This window comes from Rattus norvegicus, chromosome 18 (genome assembly GCF_021556685.1).
Source record: "Rattus norvegicus strain SHRSP/BbbUtx chromosome 18, alternate assembly SHRSP_T2T, whole genome shotgun sequence".
Classification (NCBI taxonomy): domain Eukaryota; kingdom Metazoa; phylum Chordata; class Mammalia; order Rodentia; family Muridae; genus Rattus; species Rattus norvegicus.
The window spans coordinates 26,133,955-26,155,000 of record NC_141551.1 but is presented as its reverse complement, the minus strand read 5'-3'; the positions used below and the strand labels follow the sequence as shown (position 1 = coordinate 26,155,000).

Sequence of the window (21,046 nt, the reverse complement as noted above, 5' to 3'; positions counted from 1 at the left end):
AACCCCCAGTGCCATGGGGCGGTGCTGGAAGGAGCCGAGTGCCTCCATCTGCCGGGCACCACAGAAACACGGGAATGAGGAAGCATCCCCAGAATGTAAGGTAGCCTTCGAGTTAAAGCAGTTGAAATAGCAAGTTCAGAAGTAGCCTGGATGTTAAAACACCCAGCATGCTTTAGTACTTGTCCTGGGCAACGCTCTCATGCAATGGTTTTGTGGTACCCTTGTGATACGTGTGTCTGCACACACACACACATCTTATTTAATTTTAATTTTTTTTCAAAAAATAAAATTTTATTTCTCCATCTTTCTGACCTTTAACTTATAGTAATTACAAGAAAGCCAAATGAGGAATACCTCCAGTCTCCATATTCAGTTTCCTCCAAACGTATCTGAAAGGTATGTCATTACACTTACGAATTCATAACCTTTATAAAAATTATGTAAGGCCCAAACTCAGTCTTGGCTATACATGGCAATATCCTGAATCATAAAATCTAAGAAAAATCCCCCGAACTCATGCAAAGAGTAAGGCAGCACACACAAAGCGATAGATAATACTGGAGCCTGGGAGAGGCTATTTAAGAAGGGGAGTTCTAGACTCACAATTAGAAGCAATCAGATGTAGCTGAGAGGTTAAGAGCAGAAGGTTAAGTGTACAGGAGGTGGCAGGAGAGAGCTACACTGACAGATCGCTGGCCAGGATGGGAAATACTCTCGATTGTAAATTTACAACTCTAGGAGGACGTTATTTAGAAACAGAAGCACACAGCTACAAAAGAAGTAAGGAGGAGAACAAAGCACGGCTCTTTCTAGGGACGAAGAGACAATCATTTGAGTAACTGTAATGAATTGTAGACACAGAAGGTTGACCCTGTCCTATGGCCATGATTTTCAGAGGACACCTGACCCCAAAAGGGTAAACAGCGCTGACATCAACATCATTGTCTAGAGGGGGTGGTGCCAGAGGCTTTGGCCTTTGACATTTCAGTGTAAGGTGGGGTCGGCACTCCCCAGCCATGAGAGTCAAGGACTCTAACCTTCTCCAGCTGTGAGCGCCCCACAAACCTGGTTGTTTGGGTGTTTTAGCATAGAAATGAAAAGGAACTGAGTTAGCACCTTCCATAAGAGCCTGAGGAACCTTAGTACTGAAGCCACAGGCTTTGCTTAAGCTGGGTGCAGTGAGGGAGGAGCATGGCAGAAGAGTTCCTCAGATGCTCTCTTAGGATCCTATGAAGCTTTGGGCCACAGCTAGAAAACCTACCCAAGAGACAATTTTGTTGTTTGGGGGGAGATAGGGAGATGCCTACAGGCACAAGCACCAGAGATCAAGTCCCCAGAACCTGCATAAAAGCCAGCTGCTGGGCCCTGAGCTCAGGGCGTGGACAGGATTGGAGCTCACTGGCTGTCTGGGTGAACAGAATCAATGAGCTCCAGCTTCAGTGACAGACCCCGTCCCAAAAATGAAAGGTGGAGTGTGTGATTTACAAAGACACCTGATGTTGACATCTGGCCTCCTGTGCACATGCACACAAGTACGAACACGCATGCACATGATGTATGCACATGTGTGCATGCACACACACACGCATGCACACAGACTTATGTCCCCCCAGCCCGTCCCCACCTCCGCTCTAACTGTTCATTTCACATAGCACACTGACACCCCACTCCTCCATCAAACAGGGTCGCTCTTCTGTTGTAAGTGCTGCCATTGTTAGGGCTTCCTCCTGTACCGTACATAGGAAGAACCACACAACCACAGCACCCAGCACCCAGCTCTTATTATGGCTGGAAGGCAGACTTTTTTTTTTTTTTTTTTTTACAATTTCATAAAGATACAAAGGCAGTTTCTAGAAAAAGCTACTGACTGCACATTGCTTACTCTGGATCATGTTTGAGGCCAAAATCAGAGAAGTCCTCATTCTCTGCTGTGTATTTGTTGTAACAGTCGCTGGCTAGGGACTGGAAAGCTGGGTAGACCTGGCAAGTGCTGTTTCGGACTCGCAGCTGCCGCACTCTGGGGACGCCGAGGAGAATGTTCTCGTAGTAGATGAGGCTGCTGTTCTTCACGCTGTCCAGCTGTGTGTTTCCGTACCACGAGTCCCAGTACAAGCCTTCCACGAGGGGTCCTTCCATGAACTTCAGAGAAAGGCAAGGGTCATCAACAAAAATCGTATTCACACATGTGATTCTATGTATTGACCCAGACGAAGGCCCCGGTGGCTGCTACTCTTGGCTTTGTCCCTGTTCTATTCTAAGTGATCCCAAGCCCAGGACTCCATGTCCCCATCTCTTGTCTTTGCCACCAGCCACATAGCACAATTAAAGGAGAAAGGACAATTTGTACTTCTCATTTCCTACGAGGCCAGTGACTTAGGACCACTTGGACCTTATCTTATATTTGACCTCTTTCTTAACTAAAATTTTCTTGTCACTGTGACAGAATTCCCGCTGAAACCCCTTAAGGGAGGAAAGACTTTAGTTAAGTTTCAGACTGCCTTAGTAGGAAGGGTGAGGCACAACAGGGCGGCTCGGAGAGCAGTGGCCTGGCAGTGGGATGCTTTCTCCTCTAAACAGCACCCCCACCAGAGTCTGTAGATGGTGCCACCACATTCAGGGTTGGTCTTCACTGGTAGTGAACCCTCTCAGAAAAACATACCACACTGTTACAGGTTGTTATGAATGTTCCTAAGGGATGGATGTGTACAGGGCTTTGTATGTTTAGGTGGGCAATTATATCTTATCAACTGGATCAGTTCTGTGTGTTCTTTCATGTGCAGATTTATGTTTAAGAGATTGTGTGGCAGCAGAGACACTGGGATGACACGGAGTTAGGATGTGCGTTTCTGGCAAGATAATCTAGCAGATATCAGGGCACTGCAGTGCTGGATGGGTAAAAGACAGCCCTTTTTATAATTTTACAACAATCTTCTCTATGATCACACCCCAAATTCAGTGCCACATGAATGCACACAGGACACATGGTTCCCTATTCTCAGAATGCCTTCTCCTTTTCAGACACAGGGTTTCTCTGTGTAGCCCTGGCTGTCCTAGAACTCCCTCTGTAGACCAGGTTGGCCCCAAACTCAGAGCCTGCCTGTGCCTGTTGAGTGCTGGGATTAAAGGCGTGCTCCACCATGGACTAGGCAGATGCTTTCTCCTCATTGACCCTTTAAAATGGATCCACTTCTGAAGAGCCTTCCCTCACTGCCTGTCCTTTACAACCACGAGTTTGTGAGATGGGAGACCTGCAGCCGCCTCTCTTCAGTTACTCTTCCTTCAGGATGACCTGTGCTATGGGTAGCAGAAAACCAGTCTATTCTGGTGCTGAAGGAACCTGTCTCATGGGATTACGTATATTGCACATTGCTTTTTAAACTATATACTGCATATTACTGTAGCACACAGTAGAGGGTTTCATATATAAATTGGGAATATTATCTGTTCTGGGAAATGAGCAATTTGTAAGACTGTCCCTCGTGTGGACTTTATTTACACTATCACGCTGGCTTCAGTACTGATAACAAATCTCATGTTTTCTAAAGGAAATGAGAATGTTTGAAAAAGTATCAAAACACTGAAGTTAAAAAAACAGCATCACATTGTGAGCATAAAGATCCACAATAAATACTATTGGTTGATTTTCTAATAAAAGTAACACTCGATTTTATTAATTCCTTTAATAAATCTTTCCTGGGCATTTTCTGTGTGTGTGTGGCAATGGTTATGGGCAGTCTGTGAATTTCTTTTTATGTTTTTTCCCCAGACCTGGGGCTCAAACCCAGGGCTTTGCACTTACTAGGTAAGCATTGTAGCCTGAGCTAGCCTGACCACTGGCCAATGGGCTCTGAGGCTACTTCATCAGGTCACATGTCTTACCTTCCAGAACTCAGTTATGCTGCGAATGGACCTAAAGCTGCTTCTTTCGTCATCAGGTAGAGAAGTGTCCACAAACAGAGATGACATGACTTTGTTTAAGTAGTACATATGTGGGTTGACCGTCCCAAAAGTCACTAAGGAGAACAATTTGTTTAAAATTTGTAACTTAAAAATCCCACTTCAGCAGTGTTCAAAAATATGAATTCCCCCAGCTTTAAAAAAGGCATTGTCTTAGTATTTTTACATTTATCTATCTTTTGTGTGTGTGTCTCTGTGTGTGCATATGTATGCACAAACACACGTCATGGTACAAACACGGAGGTCAAAGGACAACTTGTGGGAGCTTGTTCTTTCCTCGTGTGGGTTCCAGGGATCAAACTCAGGCCCTCAGGCTTGGCAGCAAGCACCTTTGTCTGCTGAGCCCTCTCAGCAGCCCTGATCATTAAAGCCAGAAACATGCAAATTAGGTAGAACTTTCCTTCAGTCCCCGTACTAAAGCTGGACATGAATTCTTCAGGTTTCACATATATATATATATATATATTTAATATTCTCTTTAAAAACTGAAGTCAAATTAGGGCCATTGAGATGGCTCAACATCTAACATGGCATGCAATGGCAATAAGAAAAAAGGGGGAGAGAGGAGCACACAACCTTGTTCTCTGACTACACATGTATGCAGCTCCCTCTGTCATGCAGGAATGCCCAGATGATATATAACCGAGGTCACATTATATCCAGGATTCTGCTGATGGCATTTTCTCTACATTAATAGGCAACATTATATAGTGAGTGGGTAAGTGTATGGACCTTGAATTCAGTCAGAAGAGTTAGAGATCTCATCATAAGGGCACTCGCTCTGACTGTGTGGTTCTGTCTTATTTATGGAACGTGTGTGTACGCTTGTGCTTGTGCGTGTGAAGGCAAGAGATCAACATCAGGAGGCCGTCCATCTTGGCTTTGTTTCTGAAACAGGACCTTTCATTAGCTCTCAAAGGAGGCTGGGCTGGCAAGCCCCAGGGGGCTGCCTGTTCTCCCTCCCCAGCCCCGGGATGACAGGCTTCACCCCACTCTGCTTTTTTCTCCATGGATTCTGGGGATCAAACTCGGGTTTTCATGTTTGTGAGGCACTTTACAGACTGAGTTATTTTCCAGCCGAACATGTAAAACGTTTAAACCCATGCTTTGAAACATAGTAAAATTGTTTTAAAAAATTAATCAGTAGTTTTTAAAGAGTAGTTTCTTTCTCTCCTTTTATAAACTATTTTATTTCTTTCCAGAACTCCCCAGTTAAATAAAATACAAAAACTATATGGTGCCAACGATAACAGAGGGAAAAGACTCAAATCATCAAGCCTGACAGTCTGAGATGTGCACGATGAAGGTGGGAACCAAGTTGTCCTCTGACCACCACCATTTGCGTGGTGCATGCGCACAGCAAATACATGTGGCATTCTTTAACAGTGCATTTATGTCGTGGCATATTCTTTTTTAAATTTTTATTTCATGTGCACTGGTGGTGTGCCTGAATGTCTGTCTGTGTGAGTGTGTCAGAAGCCCCGGAACTGGAGTTACAAAGACATGTGTGAGCTGCCATGTGAGTGCTGGGAATTGAACCTGGGGCCTCTGGGAGAGCAGCCAGTGGTCTTAAGCACTGAGCCATCTCTCCAGCCCCTTCGCTGTACATTTCACAGTAGTTAATTTATCCTCTTAACTGTAGATATAGGTTGTTATAAGTGTTCAAGAATCTCTGGTGGAATTAAATAATCTTTTGGCTCATGTTTCCTACCATCTAAAATGCTGGGTAGCGAGCGCATGTTAGCGTCACCGCTAGAACTAAGCCTTTTATAAATCAGCCTGGGATACCTTAACAAGTTGGCTACAGCTGTCTTTTATCTCGGACACCTACCCCTGCAATACCAATCGATTGGAATTGGTATACAGCTGAGAGAAACCCTGTATGCTAGCTCCTAGCTACACACATCGGGCAGTTAAAATAAAAAATGTTAACAAGCTTTTTAGATGCTAAATCGATGCCAAGGACACTGAGAAGGGTTGTTAGCATTGACTGAGCGGCTCTCTCTGCCCTCCTCAAACATTGGCGTTTATCTTCTCGCACAAATGTACTTTATTACCGACTGTGCAGCATTTACTGAAAACCATGAAGCTTGGGGCCACCCCAAACTTTATGTTGGTTCCCATTTGTACTTTTTATTTCTGGAACCAAACCAATGTAACTCTATGGCGCTGAAACAAATTTAATCCAATCCCCAACCCAGGGGACTGTGTTTTAAATACATTCTTCAAATTAAAATAATAATAATCATATTCAATCAGTGTTGACTTTGGAAGCTTCCCATTACATCTGTGGCCTAGTTTTGCCCCATAAAAATTGGAAACTGAGTCAATCCTAAGAGAATGATCTCCGAAATTTGTCTTAACTATCTCAAAACTTGTCAGTTTTATATTGATTTTAACTACTAGTTCAACCGGCGTTCTTTTACCTGCACCTGTGTACTTACATATGCATAGATTTATTAGAAAAATAAAGTATAGTAACAACTCTTCAAGTGTGGTGTTAACCTCCGCTTCCCTTCGGTAATGCAGGTCATGTTTTGAAGTCCCTGTGAGATGTAGAACAAGAATTTTTCTTCATATTTCCGGGTAACTATAACATACATAAGTAACTAAGATGGGAAAATCACGACTAGTTTTAGTAGCTTCTGTCTCCAGATGTAGCGCTCAAGGGCGCGACTCCCTCAAGCGACCCACACCCACGGAGGTGACAGCCTAGCAAGAGGAGTCTTCTCCGGACTTCGCTTCTGTGGCAGCGCTGGCAACCATCACAGGAGTACGGGGTGGGGTCAGAGCTCCTTCCTGGGTACCTGGAGTTGCCAATGGGCCCTGGGTTACCTATCCTCCAGGCGTACCCACCCTCACCTCCTCGGTGCCACCAAGTCGCCTCGGACATCACCGACAGGACCACACGGCGGGTGCGGCTCTGCCGGTTCCACCCAAGCCCTGACCCCGCGCCTGCGCAGTAGAGCCGCAGTGCTCTAACCCGGCATCTGCACCCGCCCTGCGTGCGCGGGTTCCTGGGCTGAAGGCTAGTGCGCCTGTGCGGACACGGCACCGCCCCAGGTTAGAGCTTCAACTCCTGGGGGTTGTGTGGCTGGAGGTTTATTTCTAGCTCACTTTTCTGGATACAAAAAAGAAAATAAGTGTCACCACCTACATTATTAACATGAGTGGCCAAAAGACGCGGTCAGCCCTCCCTTTTGTCTAATTGATTTAATAGAAAGAATCTCTCTCTCTCTCTCTCTCTCTCTCACACACACACACACACACACACACACACACACACACACCCCTTGACGGTCACGGCGGCCCATCATATCTGTCGTACAACCTTTAGGAAATGAACACCTGGAGGGTCCTTATTTAGAGGACAACACTGGCCTATATGTGGTGGAGCCCCGTCCTCAAATACCAAACGCTCCAGCTACAAATCTTCGGTGTTCTCACAATTCACTTATTAAATACATCCACGGGTTGATTCAAAAACTTGTTCATACCTAGATGCCCAGATGTGGTTTTGCTTATGCATGATATGAACTGGCAGGTTGTAAATTAAAATTTTAACAGCCTGCAATGATATGCAAAGTGGTTAGAAGGTGGGGCATGAGGAGGCGACGCTTTAGAACAAAACGGAGAAATATAAAGTATACACCGTGCATTAGGGGTCTCTAGGGGAACATTTGGGACAGAATTGATCTAATATAAAAAGGAATATTTTTGGGTGACTTACAGGCTGTGGTCCAGTTACCTCAACAATTACTGTCTCCCAATGTCCAAGAATCGGTCTGCTAGGCTGGATGTCTCATTTGCGCTTCAGCAAATGTTGGAATCCCAAAGATGTAGGCTCTGACGCCAGGGAAGCGAGAATAAGGGCAAGCCGGCAAACAGCAACTTTCTTGTTACATTGGCATCGGTGAGAAGGTGTGGCCCCGAATTAAGGTGGGTCTGTGGACTTCAAATGATCCAATTAACTAAAAATCCCTCACAGTTGTGCCTGTTGACTTGGGTTTTTTAGTTAACTCCAGATGTTGTCAACAACCAAGAATAACTACCACATATCATAAACACCTTTTCTAGCAACTCTATTTACGTGACCAGCCTGTGTTGTTTAAGGGACATGCTGGAGATTTCCCATTGAGCAGATGTGGCCACTTTTGTTTTATGCTATGATTGTATGACTTTACCACAGAATTTAATTGTCTTCTTAAAGACTTGTTGACTGGCTCAGTCCTTTGACATAGTTGTGTTGTTAGAAGACCCTTGTGTGTGTTTTCTGCCTGATTTCTTTAGGACATCCCCCCCAGAAGACATTGACTATTAAAGGGGCAGGAGAGGGAAAGAGCCCCTCAGGCCGGAGTCTAGTCTGTCCTTCTTGCTGGCTGAGAACTTCAACACAGTTACAAAAGTCAATATTCCCTGTAGAGATCATCTGTTTGTCCCATGAAATCTCAAATAACAATATTAAAATAATGGTCGAGCCAGGTATGGTGAGTCACTTCTGTAACTCCAGTGCTGGGAATGTGGAGGCCAAAGGGTCATTGGTTCAAGTTGTTCTTAGTTACATAGAGCATTCAAAGGCTATTCAAAAGAAAAGAAAAGAAAAAAGGAAAGAGGAAAGAAAGAGGATTGGCAGATAGTTCCGACCAAGTGTGATGTTTAATCTCAATTGTTAACTTCCTACATTTGAGAAGCAAGAGCCTCCTTTGAGAAATCAACCACCAAATTGGCCTGTGGGGCATTTTCTTGATTGCTAACTGATGGAGAACATCTTACCCTATGTGGGCAGATGGCCCTAGGTTGTACAAGGACGCAAGGGACAAGCCAGCAAGCAGCATTCCTCTCAGCATTCAACGTGTGCCACCATGTTCCCAGCTTGGTCTTCCTTGATAGATCGTGTGATGGGAGTTGGAGGGTGAAAGAAACCCCTTACTTTCTAATTCGATTTTGGTCACTGTCATATCACAACAGCAGAAACCAAAGTAGGACATCCAGAGCGTGGTGCACGGGTGTCAGGACCGGAGTTTGATTCTCGGAACTCGAGACGAATGCTCTGGGGGAGGTGGCACACACCGCTAAGCTCAGTGCTGAGAAAGTAGGACCCTGGGGTTCAATGGCCAGTCAGCCTATCCTGCTGCGAGCTTCAGGCCAAGGGGAGACCCTGCCTTAACACACAAGATGGATGGTCCCTGAGGACTCGCACTCGAGGTTGTCCTCTGGTCACCACACTCACTGGCACTCACATTGTATGTTCTCTCTCACATGTGCACCTACATGAACACACACACACACACACACACACACACACACACACACACACACACACCCCACACTGAAATCTGATTCGTTAAGGCCCAATGTTTATGACCTAGGATTTCTACCATATTAGCACTCATCCCTAAACCTGTCTTTCAGAATTGTCAAACGTACTGCCTAACCTGTCCCTAAAATTGTCTAGTTTCAGAAGCCATAGATAAATCAACTCAAAAAGAGCGTGGTGGTCAAGAATGGTTCATAGATATGGATGTAGTAGCAGATGCCTGTATATCTAGGCACTTGGGAGGCTGAGGCAGGAGGATTGTGAATTTGAGGGTACCCTGAGCTACACTGTGAGGCCGTGCTGAAGAAGAGAAGAGGAAGGAGGAGGAGGAAGAAGAGACAGGGGAGATGCCCTAGAACTTTGGAATTAGGGGCTGAAGCATCATGGAGCATTTAAGAGCAACCACTGACTGTCTTTGATTCCTGCAAATCTCAGCCATTTGCCACATACTCTCTGAAGAGGAACCTCTTTTCCCAGGCTCTGCAAAAGCCCACAGGTCTTGGCCTCTCCCAAAGCTACTCTTACTTAGCCCAGGTTAGCCACACAGACAGGGTTGGACCTCTGGAAAGTCTGTGGCAGGTCTTTTCTTGTACATCCTGTGGCCAGTCACTGGTCATCAGGTAAGGGAAGCAAGAAGATACATGGTTCCCGATGACCCTGGAGCTGCCAAGCCTGCCCTGGAGCACCCATTTCCTGATTCCCTTTCACACGGAGAGAAGCATCTGTCTCATCTAAGTCATGGTACTGTTTGCTTGCCTGACAACCAGTTTCCTCTTTCTGTGGAGATGGAGGCCGCTCTCAGCCAAGGTTCGAGACTGCCTGCTTTAGAAAACAGAACATTTTAACAAAGCTCCCAAGCTACCGCAAATGGAGTAAGTGGTTAGCAGGTAGCAGCTCTGTGGAATGTTACACAAATTCACCTTATTTGACTACAGCGAAAGCTCTGTACAAGGAGGATCCAGTGCTAGAGGACAGGAGAGGGCTGGGGAGGAGGGATTTCCTCTTCGGAGAGAAAGCAAATGAGGCCTGAACTCTGGGTGGGGCTCGAAGTCAAGAGCAGTCACCTTCAATTATCCACCCTCTCGAAGATGCTGCCAGCCGGGGCTTGAGGAGAGTGACAGCCAGCAGAGCAGCCTGGCGCAGAGGAAAACTGAAAAGCAAGGGTCAGCCAGGCTGTGGGGCGCACGGCACACAGGCCTGCTCATTCCAGCACGCAGGATGTGGGAACAGAACCGCAGGCCCAAGGCCAGTCTAGACTGCATCGTGAGTCCTGACTCGAAAAATAAAAATATATTCTCTCTGTCTTAACTTTCCCTGGTTCACAGGAAGCACTTTCTCCTTCCACAGCCCCTCTGCCGCACCCGGTCCTGGATTGTTGCAGGTTTGAGTCATCATATCCAGCCCTTTGATCCTAATTCCAAGCTGCCAAAGGCTTAACGTTGGGTTATTTTTTTTTTTTTTTTTTTTGATTTACAGAGAAAGAAACATTTTTACTCTTTGCTAGGCTTGTTTGGGAGTTAGAAACATGAACCCTGGGGAAATTCTGGTACCTTCTCTGTGACATTCAAAACAGCCTTCAGAAGTCACGGAGCCAAACAGAGTGAAGTCAGAGAAAGAAATAGGAGAAACCAGTTTCGTTGTGTGCGTGTGTATGAGTGTGAGTGTGTGAGTGAATATGTGTGTGTGCACATGTACATGTGTGTGCACGAGAAGGTCAGAGGACGATCTTGGGTGTCATTGTCCGGAATGGTATCCACCGTTGAGGCAAACTCTCTCATCTGGCTGGAGTTCACCCATGAGGCTAGACTGACTGGGCAGCAAACCTCAGGGATCTCCTGCCTCAGCCTCCCAGCTCACGGATTAAAAGTGTACACTGTGTCTGCTGCCACTCTTACATGGACTCTGGGGTTAATCGGAGCCCTGATGTTCACGAGACAAGCATTTCACTGAGTGGACTATCACCCCCGCCAATTTCTGATCATGTAGTTTGATCCTGGAATTTAGCTGAGGCCTGACCTGTGTACAATCCTTGACTTTTTGGTTGTTTCAGTTTACGCGTTTCCCCTGTCAGCTCTGGCATTCTTCTTCAGTGATTAGTGTGATCTTGCTGAACCTCGGAGTCCGGGGAGTGTGCTACTTAAAAATTTGAGGCTGGGGCTGGAGAGATGGCTCAGTGGTTAAGAGCACTGACTGCTCTTCCCAAGGTCCTGAGTTCAAACCCCAGCAACCACATGGTGGCTCACAACCATCTGTAATGGGATCTGATGCCCTCTTCTGGTGTGTCTGAAGACAGTGACAGTGTACTCACATACATAAAATAAATAAATAAATTTTAGATAAAAAAATAATTTGAGGCTGAAGCCCAGCCCTTGGGAGGCAGAGGCAGTCGGATCTCTGTGAGCTCCAGGCCAGAGTGGTCTACAGAGAGCGTTTCTGGACAATTAGGGCTACACAGAGAAGCCCTGTTTAAAACAAACAAGCAAACAAATGAACAGCGTCGCTGCTGTTTGGATGTGGTTTGCCTTTCTGGGTCTAGGGATTGAAAATTAGGTCCTCAGGTAGTGGGAGATGGATTGGAAACTTTAGGATGCAGGGCCTAGTGAGACCCTTGGCTAGCTGGGGACATGCCCTCAAAAGGATTAAAGTGTTTCTCATAACTCCTTGATAATCCTTGAAAAATTGCTATAAACTCCAAGCCTGCCCCACACGGTTGTGTTGCTGCCAGTGTGGTGACATGTCACTTGCTGCCTCCCTCGTTCCAACTTACGCTTTACGTTTATTATTTGTGCGTGTGTGTGCACACACCTGTATGTTTTGGCATGCATGCCATGGCATACATGTGGTCAGAGGACAGCCCATGGGAGTTGTTCTCTCCCTCCACTATGTGGTGGGTTCTGGCAGTGAAACTCAGGGTGTCGGTTTGGCCTGCAAGCACCCTTACCCACTGAGCTATCTTGCTGGCCTCCTCTCTCCAAATTTTGCCATTCATCATGAGTGCTGCTTGAAAAGGGCCCTCACCAGAGCTCAGCCCAGGCCAGCATTAGGCTGCCCCCATTAGCTTTCAAAGTCAATGAGCCAAGAAAGTCCTATTGACATGGAACTTGCGTTGGTGTTTTGTCATTTTTGTCATACTGATAAAAAAGCAGAGCTGTGCAATTTTTTAAAAGTGAAGACGTAATTGGCAGGAGTAGAGGCACAGTACAAAGAGTACAACCTCAGATAGAAGCCAGAACTTAGACCAGTCTTGGCACTGTTCTAGTCAAGGGTGACATTCAAAACTTGGAGAGTTTGGAAATACTCCCAATGACAATAATGAAACGAACACATTATAGATGAGATAGGGTCTGCAGAGATCTGTCTCATAGATCCACGCAGAAAGCTCGGCTGGCTAACCACGAGTCAATAAGAAAACAGTGAGTCAGTAAAGTGCAGAGGGAAGGCCTGGAAGAATCCCAAGATGCAGGATGTGGAGCTGCCCTATGCCCCACAGACTGGAGACACATGGGCAGCCAACTTGACCATCTATCCGCTTGACAATACCTCTATGTAACAACCTTATACATTCAAATCTCCCAAGCCACACCGTTCCAACTCAATACTCTTCAAGAGAACTGGAAGCTGCAGTTTTCTGACTTGTATTAGCACAACTAAGTGATGGTCTTGTAATGAGAGAGTCAAGATCGGAACTCGCACAGAGAGCAGAGGTCAAACTGCAGGCCAGGTGCAGACTCTTGGTCCACATGGTGCCGAGCGGATTCAGAAGTTAGGGAACAGATATAGTACTAGAAGGGACAGCGTTGGGTGAGGAGACTACAGTTTCCAGGCCAGCGACAGTAATGAAAGATCGAGTTGGAAATGAAGAAAAAGACCTGGGCAACTATTGTAATCCAACTGGGGAGGTCCGTGGAAACAGGGAACTGGCTTGCAGGCAGGGTGTCCTGTGGATGGGAACAGGTTACACGGTTTTGGTTCTCTTTGTTTGCATGGTAGGATCGCTGTTAGCTGGGGTTCAAATTCTTATTCTCATTATTGTTGCCTAGGCCCTAATGGCTTTCTCTTTTTCATTTAAAAGTATGGATATACACAAAGGAAGTAAATATATTAAACTTAATCTCCCACTCAGCAGTCTAATCAAAAACTTCTTTTTAAAACAGAAACGAAACATCTTCTTAAGCAGTGCTTAAAATAGTCTCATTGTTTTCAGAAGTGAGAGACTTTCTAGAAGTTAGTTTTCCTGACTTTGCATATGAAAATTAATACAAATCAATGAAAGACTTATCCAGAACAAATGATGCAGGCAAAGTACAAGCCACGATTATTACTCTGCGAAAGTCATAACTTCAAATGTTTGCTCACAAACCTCATAGCCATGCCTTGGGGGTACGCAAGCCATAAGGTGATGCTTCCAAAATTCTATGAATGGTAGAGTTTCTGTCTGGCTTCTGGATCTAACTTCATATATATTCGCATTGGAGAGAGAAACCAATAATGGCCAAGAGAGCAGGCAGCCAGGTCTGAAAAGAGCTCTAAGTCTGGCTCTGTCTCAGTACTTACATTAAAACGGGTTCCCGACATTTTCTGCAGAAGAGGGCTGGCAGTGCTTGAGCTTGGAGAGCGTGGCATGCATCTCTGCCTTAGAGAAGCTATCTACTCAGCCAGAACCCTATAATTAGAAAACAACCCCCGAAGCTACGAAAAAACATATGCGGGCTCTCACAGATTCAGAGCTCCCTAGGCAAAGCGCCAGCCCACTCTGTACAGGTGCTGTGCTTGTGGTAAGTTTCTGAGCCGTTGCTCATTTCTCTCTTCCTGGTTGTGTCTCCAGGCTTCCTGTGCCCCCTCTCGTCCCTTCCCCTTCTAGCCCCATCCCCCTGTTCCCAGAAATGGTAAAAACTGGAAGAGATAACTCACACTAAGTATGTTTGGAAAAGCCCTATGGAAGCCTACTGTTATAAACTTCATGTACATGTGTGTGGTCTAATGTATGCTTATGTGGAGTTACCCTACACAGGGGCTAATGCTCCACTCACAAGCCATGGGTTGCAGGGTGCAACATCTTCCTTCGCAGAGATCCCCAGAACAACATAGAATATTGCCACTGCTCTTAGTCGTCCACAAGAGCTTGTTGGTAAGACCCTATGGCTGAAGGAAGACACCACAGCCTTTCGCCACAGAACATGTAAGCTGACAGGCACTGACAGGGATGCCTCCTCCCAGATGGCTAGTTTGCATGGTGCTAGAAGGTTCCGTGTAGGCTGCTAGGGGAAAACATTACCAACAGTCTTCCCCAACTGGGGATCCTGCAAGGTACAATTAAGGACTGGCTCGGCAAGATATGCCCACAGGTACATTAGTGGCATGCACGCTATGGAGTGGGCTAACTGCCTTCTACTGGTGACAATGTATGCCTGGTGCTATAGATCTGCCCATGAACTTGTGGCTGGGGAGTGCACAGACAGCAGGGATCTACTACGGTATTTTGCTACATGGAAATAATACCAAACTGTCCCCTCTACAGGTACCTCTATGCCTACAGATTGGTGTAGCCTGGTGTAGCTCGTAACCCTCATCAGAGAAGCCTCTCTGTGCGGTAGATGCTGATTAATGCGGGAATTCGTGACTGGTTAAAGTACAAAGAATGCTTATCTATGGAGCGCTCCGTTCTCAGCCATAAATGGGTCATTCATATCACACCCGCTTTCCCAAAAGGTTTAGGGAACATCACAGAAGAGGGGGTGGAAAGTTCATAAGAGCCAGAGGGGGTCGGAGGTTGGGATGACACAATGCCTTCTGGACACGGACCCATGCACTCATGAGCTCACAGAGGCTCTGCCTGCCTGCACAGGACCTTTCTAAGGTCAAGCCAGTCACACAAGGAGGAGCTCAGGAACAGTTACTCCAAGGGTAGGAGCTATTGACAGATGGCTGCAAGGCAGGGAAGGTCAGTTTACTTTAAGGGCGTTTCTCTTTGTAGGTTAACCACACTCTAGTGGCTGCCCCACACCCACGAATATATGAACAGCTTAAATAGAACTCAGTGGGTTATAAAAAAAAAAATGGCACCAGAGGATGTGACATTGGAAAGGAGGGGGAAGGTGGTGGTTGACCTAGGAGGAGTTGGGGTCTCGGGGAAAGGGAAGTGGGGATGGATGTGGCCAGGGTGCATTATATACACAAATAAAATTATCTAAGGACTAACAAAAATATATTTAAAAAAATAACAGAAAAGGCCATTGATCCTGAAACCGAGTTTCAGATGGTTGTGAGCCACCGTGTGGGTGCTAGGAATGAACCCCAGGTCCTCTGCAAGAGCAGCCAGTACTTTTAACCACTGGGCTATGTCTCTAGCCCTTTCATGTTCTGTTTAAAATTAACATGTTTTTGAAGTTAAATATAATTACATCATTTCCCCCATTCGCTTTCCTTCCCTAAACCCTTCCCATGTCCCCTTCCTTGCTCTCTCAAATTCATGTTGCATACACATATAAGCATATTCCTAAATTTATAAATATAGCCTTCTCGGTCCATGCATTTCTTGTATGTATATAATTTCAGAGCTGATCACTTGGTATTCAATAACAAAGGTAGGCTGCTCTTCTCTGGGGAGGACTATTTCTCCTGCTCTCTCTCGGCATTTCTTAGTTGCCTGTAGCTTTCTGCACAGGGTTGGGATCCTGTCAGATTTTCCCCCTTCCTTGTTGTCATGTTTATCAGAGTCGTCCTTGCTCAGGTCTCGTGAAAGTGCCCTGTGGCTGAGATTTCACGGATGTGGTTTCCCTGACATTTCTAGAGCACAAACTCTCACAGCTGACTTACTATTCTTCCGGCTTTTACAATCTTTCCTCTCCCTCTTCCCTGAGCCTCAGGTGCAAGGCCTGTGCTGCAGATCTATCAGTTGTGGCTGGAAACCATGCAATCACGTTTTCTCTGCATTTTGATCAGTTGCAGTCTGTGATGGTCTCTGTTGCAAAGAGACGTTTCCTTGCTGAGAGATAAGAACCACACTTCTCTGTAGGCATAAGGATGACTACTTAGAATGTAGCTAGAAATTCCATCAGTTTAGTAAAGTGACAATTGTAGATCCATGACCTCACTAGCCCAAAGTAGTTGGCTAGATTTCCAGTACCAGGTATGATTTCCTTCCTGTGGAGCAGGCCTCACATCCATTAGAGCACTGTTGGTTACTGCTTGCTGGGGACAGCATACCGTGACAGGGACTGCCAGCAGCAGGCCTAGATGGCGACATCTCTGAAGTGTGCAGCAGCTCCTTATAAAAAAGGGTGGCCTCTGGGACCCTAAGAAGCAGCTGACACATCCCTCCAGGGGACCCACCTTCTGAAATAAGGGACTGTCCACAGTAGGCCTGGATGGAGACATCTCAGTAGTCCACGCACGGCAGCTCTTTGTAAAAACCAGTTGTTCCCATTTCTCCTAACCTTAGCCTTGGACACGGCTGTGTAGATTTCCTTTGTGCGTGACTGCTTTTCAGTTGGCCTTGGTGTGCATAATTATTCCATTATATCTGACTTTCCTACTTCTTTCTGCCTCTGCCCACTGAATGCAGGGACTCTTGCAAGAGTCCCAGTGTTTTGACTTAGTTTTACTGGTATATAATTTTATGCATTCTATACTTGCTTATCCAGGAACCACTCTCAAATGTCGTACAAAACTTATTTCATAACCTCAATAATTTTTACCTTTCTCGGGGTCCCGATGTTGGCTCTATTTCATTTTCTAATAATTTCTTCAAACTTTCTTTGCAAGTCAAGCATTACTCTGGAGCTACCATTGTGCAGTTACTACATTGTTTTCAAGATGAGAACACACAGCATGCACCTGGGCCGTTAGGACTGTGCTGTGCTGGGCCCCTGTGCCTCAGTTTCTAATTGTTTAAGAATCATTACATTAAGGAACACCAACTTCACAGAATTCACCAGAGCAGAAGGAGAATGAAATAGGAAAGTCAGATATAATAGAGTAATTATGTACACCAAGGCCAACTGAAAGCCCTCCACCCCCACCCCGAGGCAGTGTCTCTCACTTGCCTGCATTTCACCAAGTATTCCAAGGCCGGCACTCCTCAGACTCCTCAGCAACCTCTTGCCCTCTTTCACACTAGGATCCAAGTGTGCCTCTGGCTTTTTCTCTTTTTTACATGGGTTCTGGACATTAAACTCAGGTCTTCTTGCTTACAGCCTATCATGAAGGGAAGCCAAGGCAGGAGCCTGGAGGCAGGAACACAGACCACGGAGGAGTGCTGCTTACTGCCTTGTCCTCCATGCTTGATCAGTCTGCTTCCTCACACCACCTGCGCGGGATGGCGCTGCTCCATGGGCTGCGCCAACCATTAATCAAGAAAACGCCCCCACAGACTTGCCAAGCTGATGGAAACCTTTCCTCTCTCTAACGCACGCAAGTCAAACTGTTTTCAAAGCTAGTGACCGTGGTTAATGTAAGATTATCTTCCTCAGATATAGAACAAGAGTTCACTGTTTTCAAGTCCAGTGACCATAGTTAATCTGAGAGCGTCTTCCTCAGATACAGAACAAGAACTCAGCCCGAGGACAGTTTTACTTTCAAATTCCATCTCTCAGAACAAACTCCCCTTCTTCTTAAAATCCCAGCTTTGTGCTTCCCACAAGAGCCACAGACTAACAAAAGCCAGTGCATGAGTTGTTGAATAGGAGAGTCAGAGAAACTCCCAAAACGTAGACTATTACTGTTGTCTTTGGCTGCCTCCCAGAAGCTGACAGGAGTCTCCAATGCAGAAAACGACCTTGCACTCTGGACCTAGGACTCAGTGGAATTGACCCAATATTCTTCCTCCCTGAGGAATAGCTTTTATATAATACCAGAAGGTGCTGAACGACCTTCCAAACGAGGAAACATTCAGTAGTCCCACCCAGCTGTGGGGCCTGCGAGCCACCATGACCCTCAGTCCTGCATTAGTGCAGTACTTAAGCTTGTATCTTGGGGGTTACCAACAGCCGCCTAGTTGGATGGACTCAAGGCTGAACATCAGGGAGTTCGCCATCCCAGACACTCACTTTCCTAATTATCACCAGTGTAATCATTTCCAGGTGCATTCTAAATATTTACTCTTATACCCACAGATAAGTGTAGCTTTCAACCCTCATCAAAGAAGCTTCTAGCCGGGCATGGCGGCGTACACCTTTAATCCTAGCACTGGGGAAGCAGAGGTAGAAGGATCTCTGTGGGCTCAAGGTTACCTTGGTCAAATGAGCTCTGGGACAGCCAGGGCTGCATAGAGAGACCCGGTCTCAAAACAAAACAAAATGTTTCTTTTTTCTTTGGAGCAAATGGAGACCATGATAGAAAGTCACAGCCACTCACGATGCAGGGGACAACTGAATGTGGAGTTTCCAGGCACAGCTGATGCATCTGCAGTGTAGCACATCTGAGGCTCAGGGAACACTGAGGAAGAGTAGCTGGAAAGACCGTAAGAGCAAGAAGACCAGGAAGTCTGCTGCAAGATGTAGCCTTCCAAATGTGACAGGAAATCTCAACAACATGGCCGCTTAAGCAACACTGGAACAATGACAACACGAATTGGGGGAAATCAACAGGGGCCTACCCTTACATGAAGAGCTACAGTTGATTAACAAAAAAAACGACAGAAAGACGGAGAATCAATCTTCCCCAGCCTAAATGCTTACCCAGTCCCACACGAACAGCTCTTTAAAAAATTATGTGTACAAGAACACCGAGCTGACACAGCAATTTGCACTTACATATTTACCTGTTTATATCATGTAATAACACAAAGAATAAGAGGACAGACATTTGAAAGGCACTGGGGGTGAAGTGGGATGTGCTAGAGGGAAGAGGGAAATGATGTAATTATAATTTAGTTTTAAAAGGTCGATTATTTCCCAACAAGTTTCTAGACAGTTTAATAAAAGCCCAGATTTTGTGGATTTCATAGTTGTTAGAGTCGACTGTAATCGTTAAACTCTTTTTCTAAAGCCCTATAAATATGTGGCGAGTTTCCACACTCTAGATTTTACTCTGGGGGTCTTGTCTTCAGAGTTAACGTTGGTAAGGCCTTTTGACAACAGATGGGGCCTTACATAAACATTTTGAATGTCGTACAGATGCCTGGCAGAGACGACCTTCGATAAAGGTGCAAGTGGAATAATGCTACTTAGGCCACTCGGTGGTTATACATTACTGAACGAAGGCCAATTCAGTTAAAACTAACATGTGGCCTCCAAGTGTCAGATTTCCCCAGGGACATGGATTACTGCCTGTTGATAATGGTGCTGATTCTGAAAACCAGTAGCGATTATCTGTGTGTGCCAGTCTGGGGATAACAAGCTGTTTTCTTTTTTTTTTTTTTTGGTTCTTTTTTTTCGGAGCTGGGGACCGAACCCAGGGCCTTGCGCTTCCTAGGTAATTGCTCTACCACTGAGCTAAATCCCCAGCCCCACAAGCTGTTTTCTTAAAGTTGGACGCTTAGTAAATATGTTCTTATCATATAAGTATGTTTATAGAATATGATAGTCACTCCATAAACGTACATGTACACACACACACACACACACACACACACACACACACACACACACACTGTATATATAGTTCTGCCTGGCCTGGAATTCTATGTAGACCAGGTTGGCCTCAAACTCACAGAGGTCTGTCTGCCTCTGCTGGGATTAAGGGTGTATGGGCATCTTGCCTGGCCATATTTATTTTTTGAACTGTTAATAACCTGTAACCTGACTTTTGGCTACTTTATTTCTTTTTCCTACTACCCTTCTCCATCCCGATTCCTTCTACCCCAACCCCCACACTAGGTAGGAGAGAAAGGTTAGAAGGGAAAGGGGGCATTAGACTTTCTCCTGCTAGTTAGAGGCATTGAGTTCCTTGGGACAAGTCCAATCTTCAGTGTCAGGATATTAGCCACCAGCCACCAGCCACCAGCCACCAGCAGCATGGGGATCAGCAACCACCACAGCCTTTTGGGGCTCTGGCACTTTTTTTTTTTTTTGAGCTGGGGAACCGAACCCAGGGCCTTGCACTCACTAGGCAAGCAAGTGCTCTACCACTGAGCTAAATCCCCAACCCGGGCTGTGGCATTTCTATATCCTCTCAAGAATTCTCAGAATTCCATGTTTGTAGACTATCTTCAGGTGGCAGAATCATGCCCCTGCCAGAGCAGGAGACAAACCACAGTCAGCTGCTGTGGACAATCTGAAGCAGCCCATATCCCAGACCTGGGACTAAAACAAAAACATTTCCCACAACAGTTTTGAATTTTTAAAGAAACCAAAATTCTCACTATGGTAGCCTATCTTTCTTTCTGGTCTATCACACTATAAATGTTGTATACCATTCATATGCACTTTTTCATATTTTTGCCTCATTTGTGTCTACCAATAGTTAACAAATATTACCACTGTGATTATTTGAAAATTTTAAATGCTATCTTTTTATCATTTTATAATCTCTTCACAATGGATTCATAATATTTGTAAATTATTTTACTTATACCATAATCCAGAACATTTATTTTGATACCTAAAATTTAATAGCAAATTCATTTTCTAGTTGATGCACATTTAAATAACTTAAAGGTTTTTTTTTTTTTTTTTTTTTTTTTTTTTTTGGTTCTTTTTTTCGGAGCTGGGGACCGAACCCAGTTAAAGGTTTTTCAAGGTTCAATAGCACTGCAAGGGATGTTGTCTCTACTCACACACACACAGGAGCTTCTCCATGGGGCCTATCCACAAAGACAATTTCTGAGCATAC

The 21,046-nt window shown here is 45.4% G+C and overlaps 1 protein-coding gene across 12 annotated transcripts in view; it reads right to left on the bottom strand.

Moving 5' to 3' along the window:
• Pkd2l2 (polycystin 2 like 2, transient receptor potential cation channel) overlaps positions 1-17,577 on the bottom strand; it is a 45,903-nt gene extending 28,326 nt beyond the window's left edge. For 2 of the 12 annotated variants that reach the window (XM_087592469.1, XM_087592472.1), the window contains exons 1-5: positions 6,814-6,908; positions 6,402-6,503; positions 3,880-4,013; positions 1,883-2,139; positions 1-48 (exon numbers count right to left, since the gene is read on the bottom strand). The exon at positions 1-48 is cut by the window's left edge and continues 174 nt beyond it. In XM_087592469.1, the coding sequence (XP_087448595.1) occupies positions 1-48; positions 1,883-2,139; positions 3,880-4,013; positions 6,402-6,503; positions 6,814-6,850 (578 nt within the window). In that variant the 5' untranslated portion in view covers positions 6,851-6,908. 12 annotated transcript variants of the gene reach the window in all.
• Positions 17,578-21,046: the final 3,469 nt, after the last annotated feature.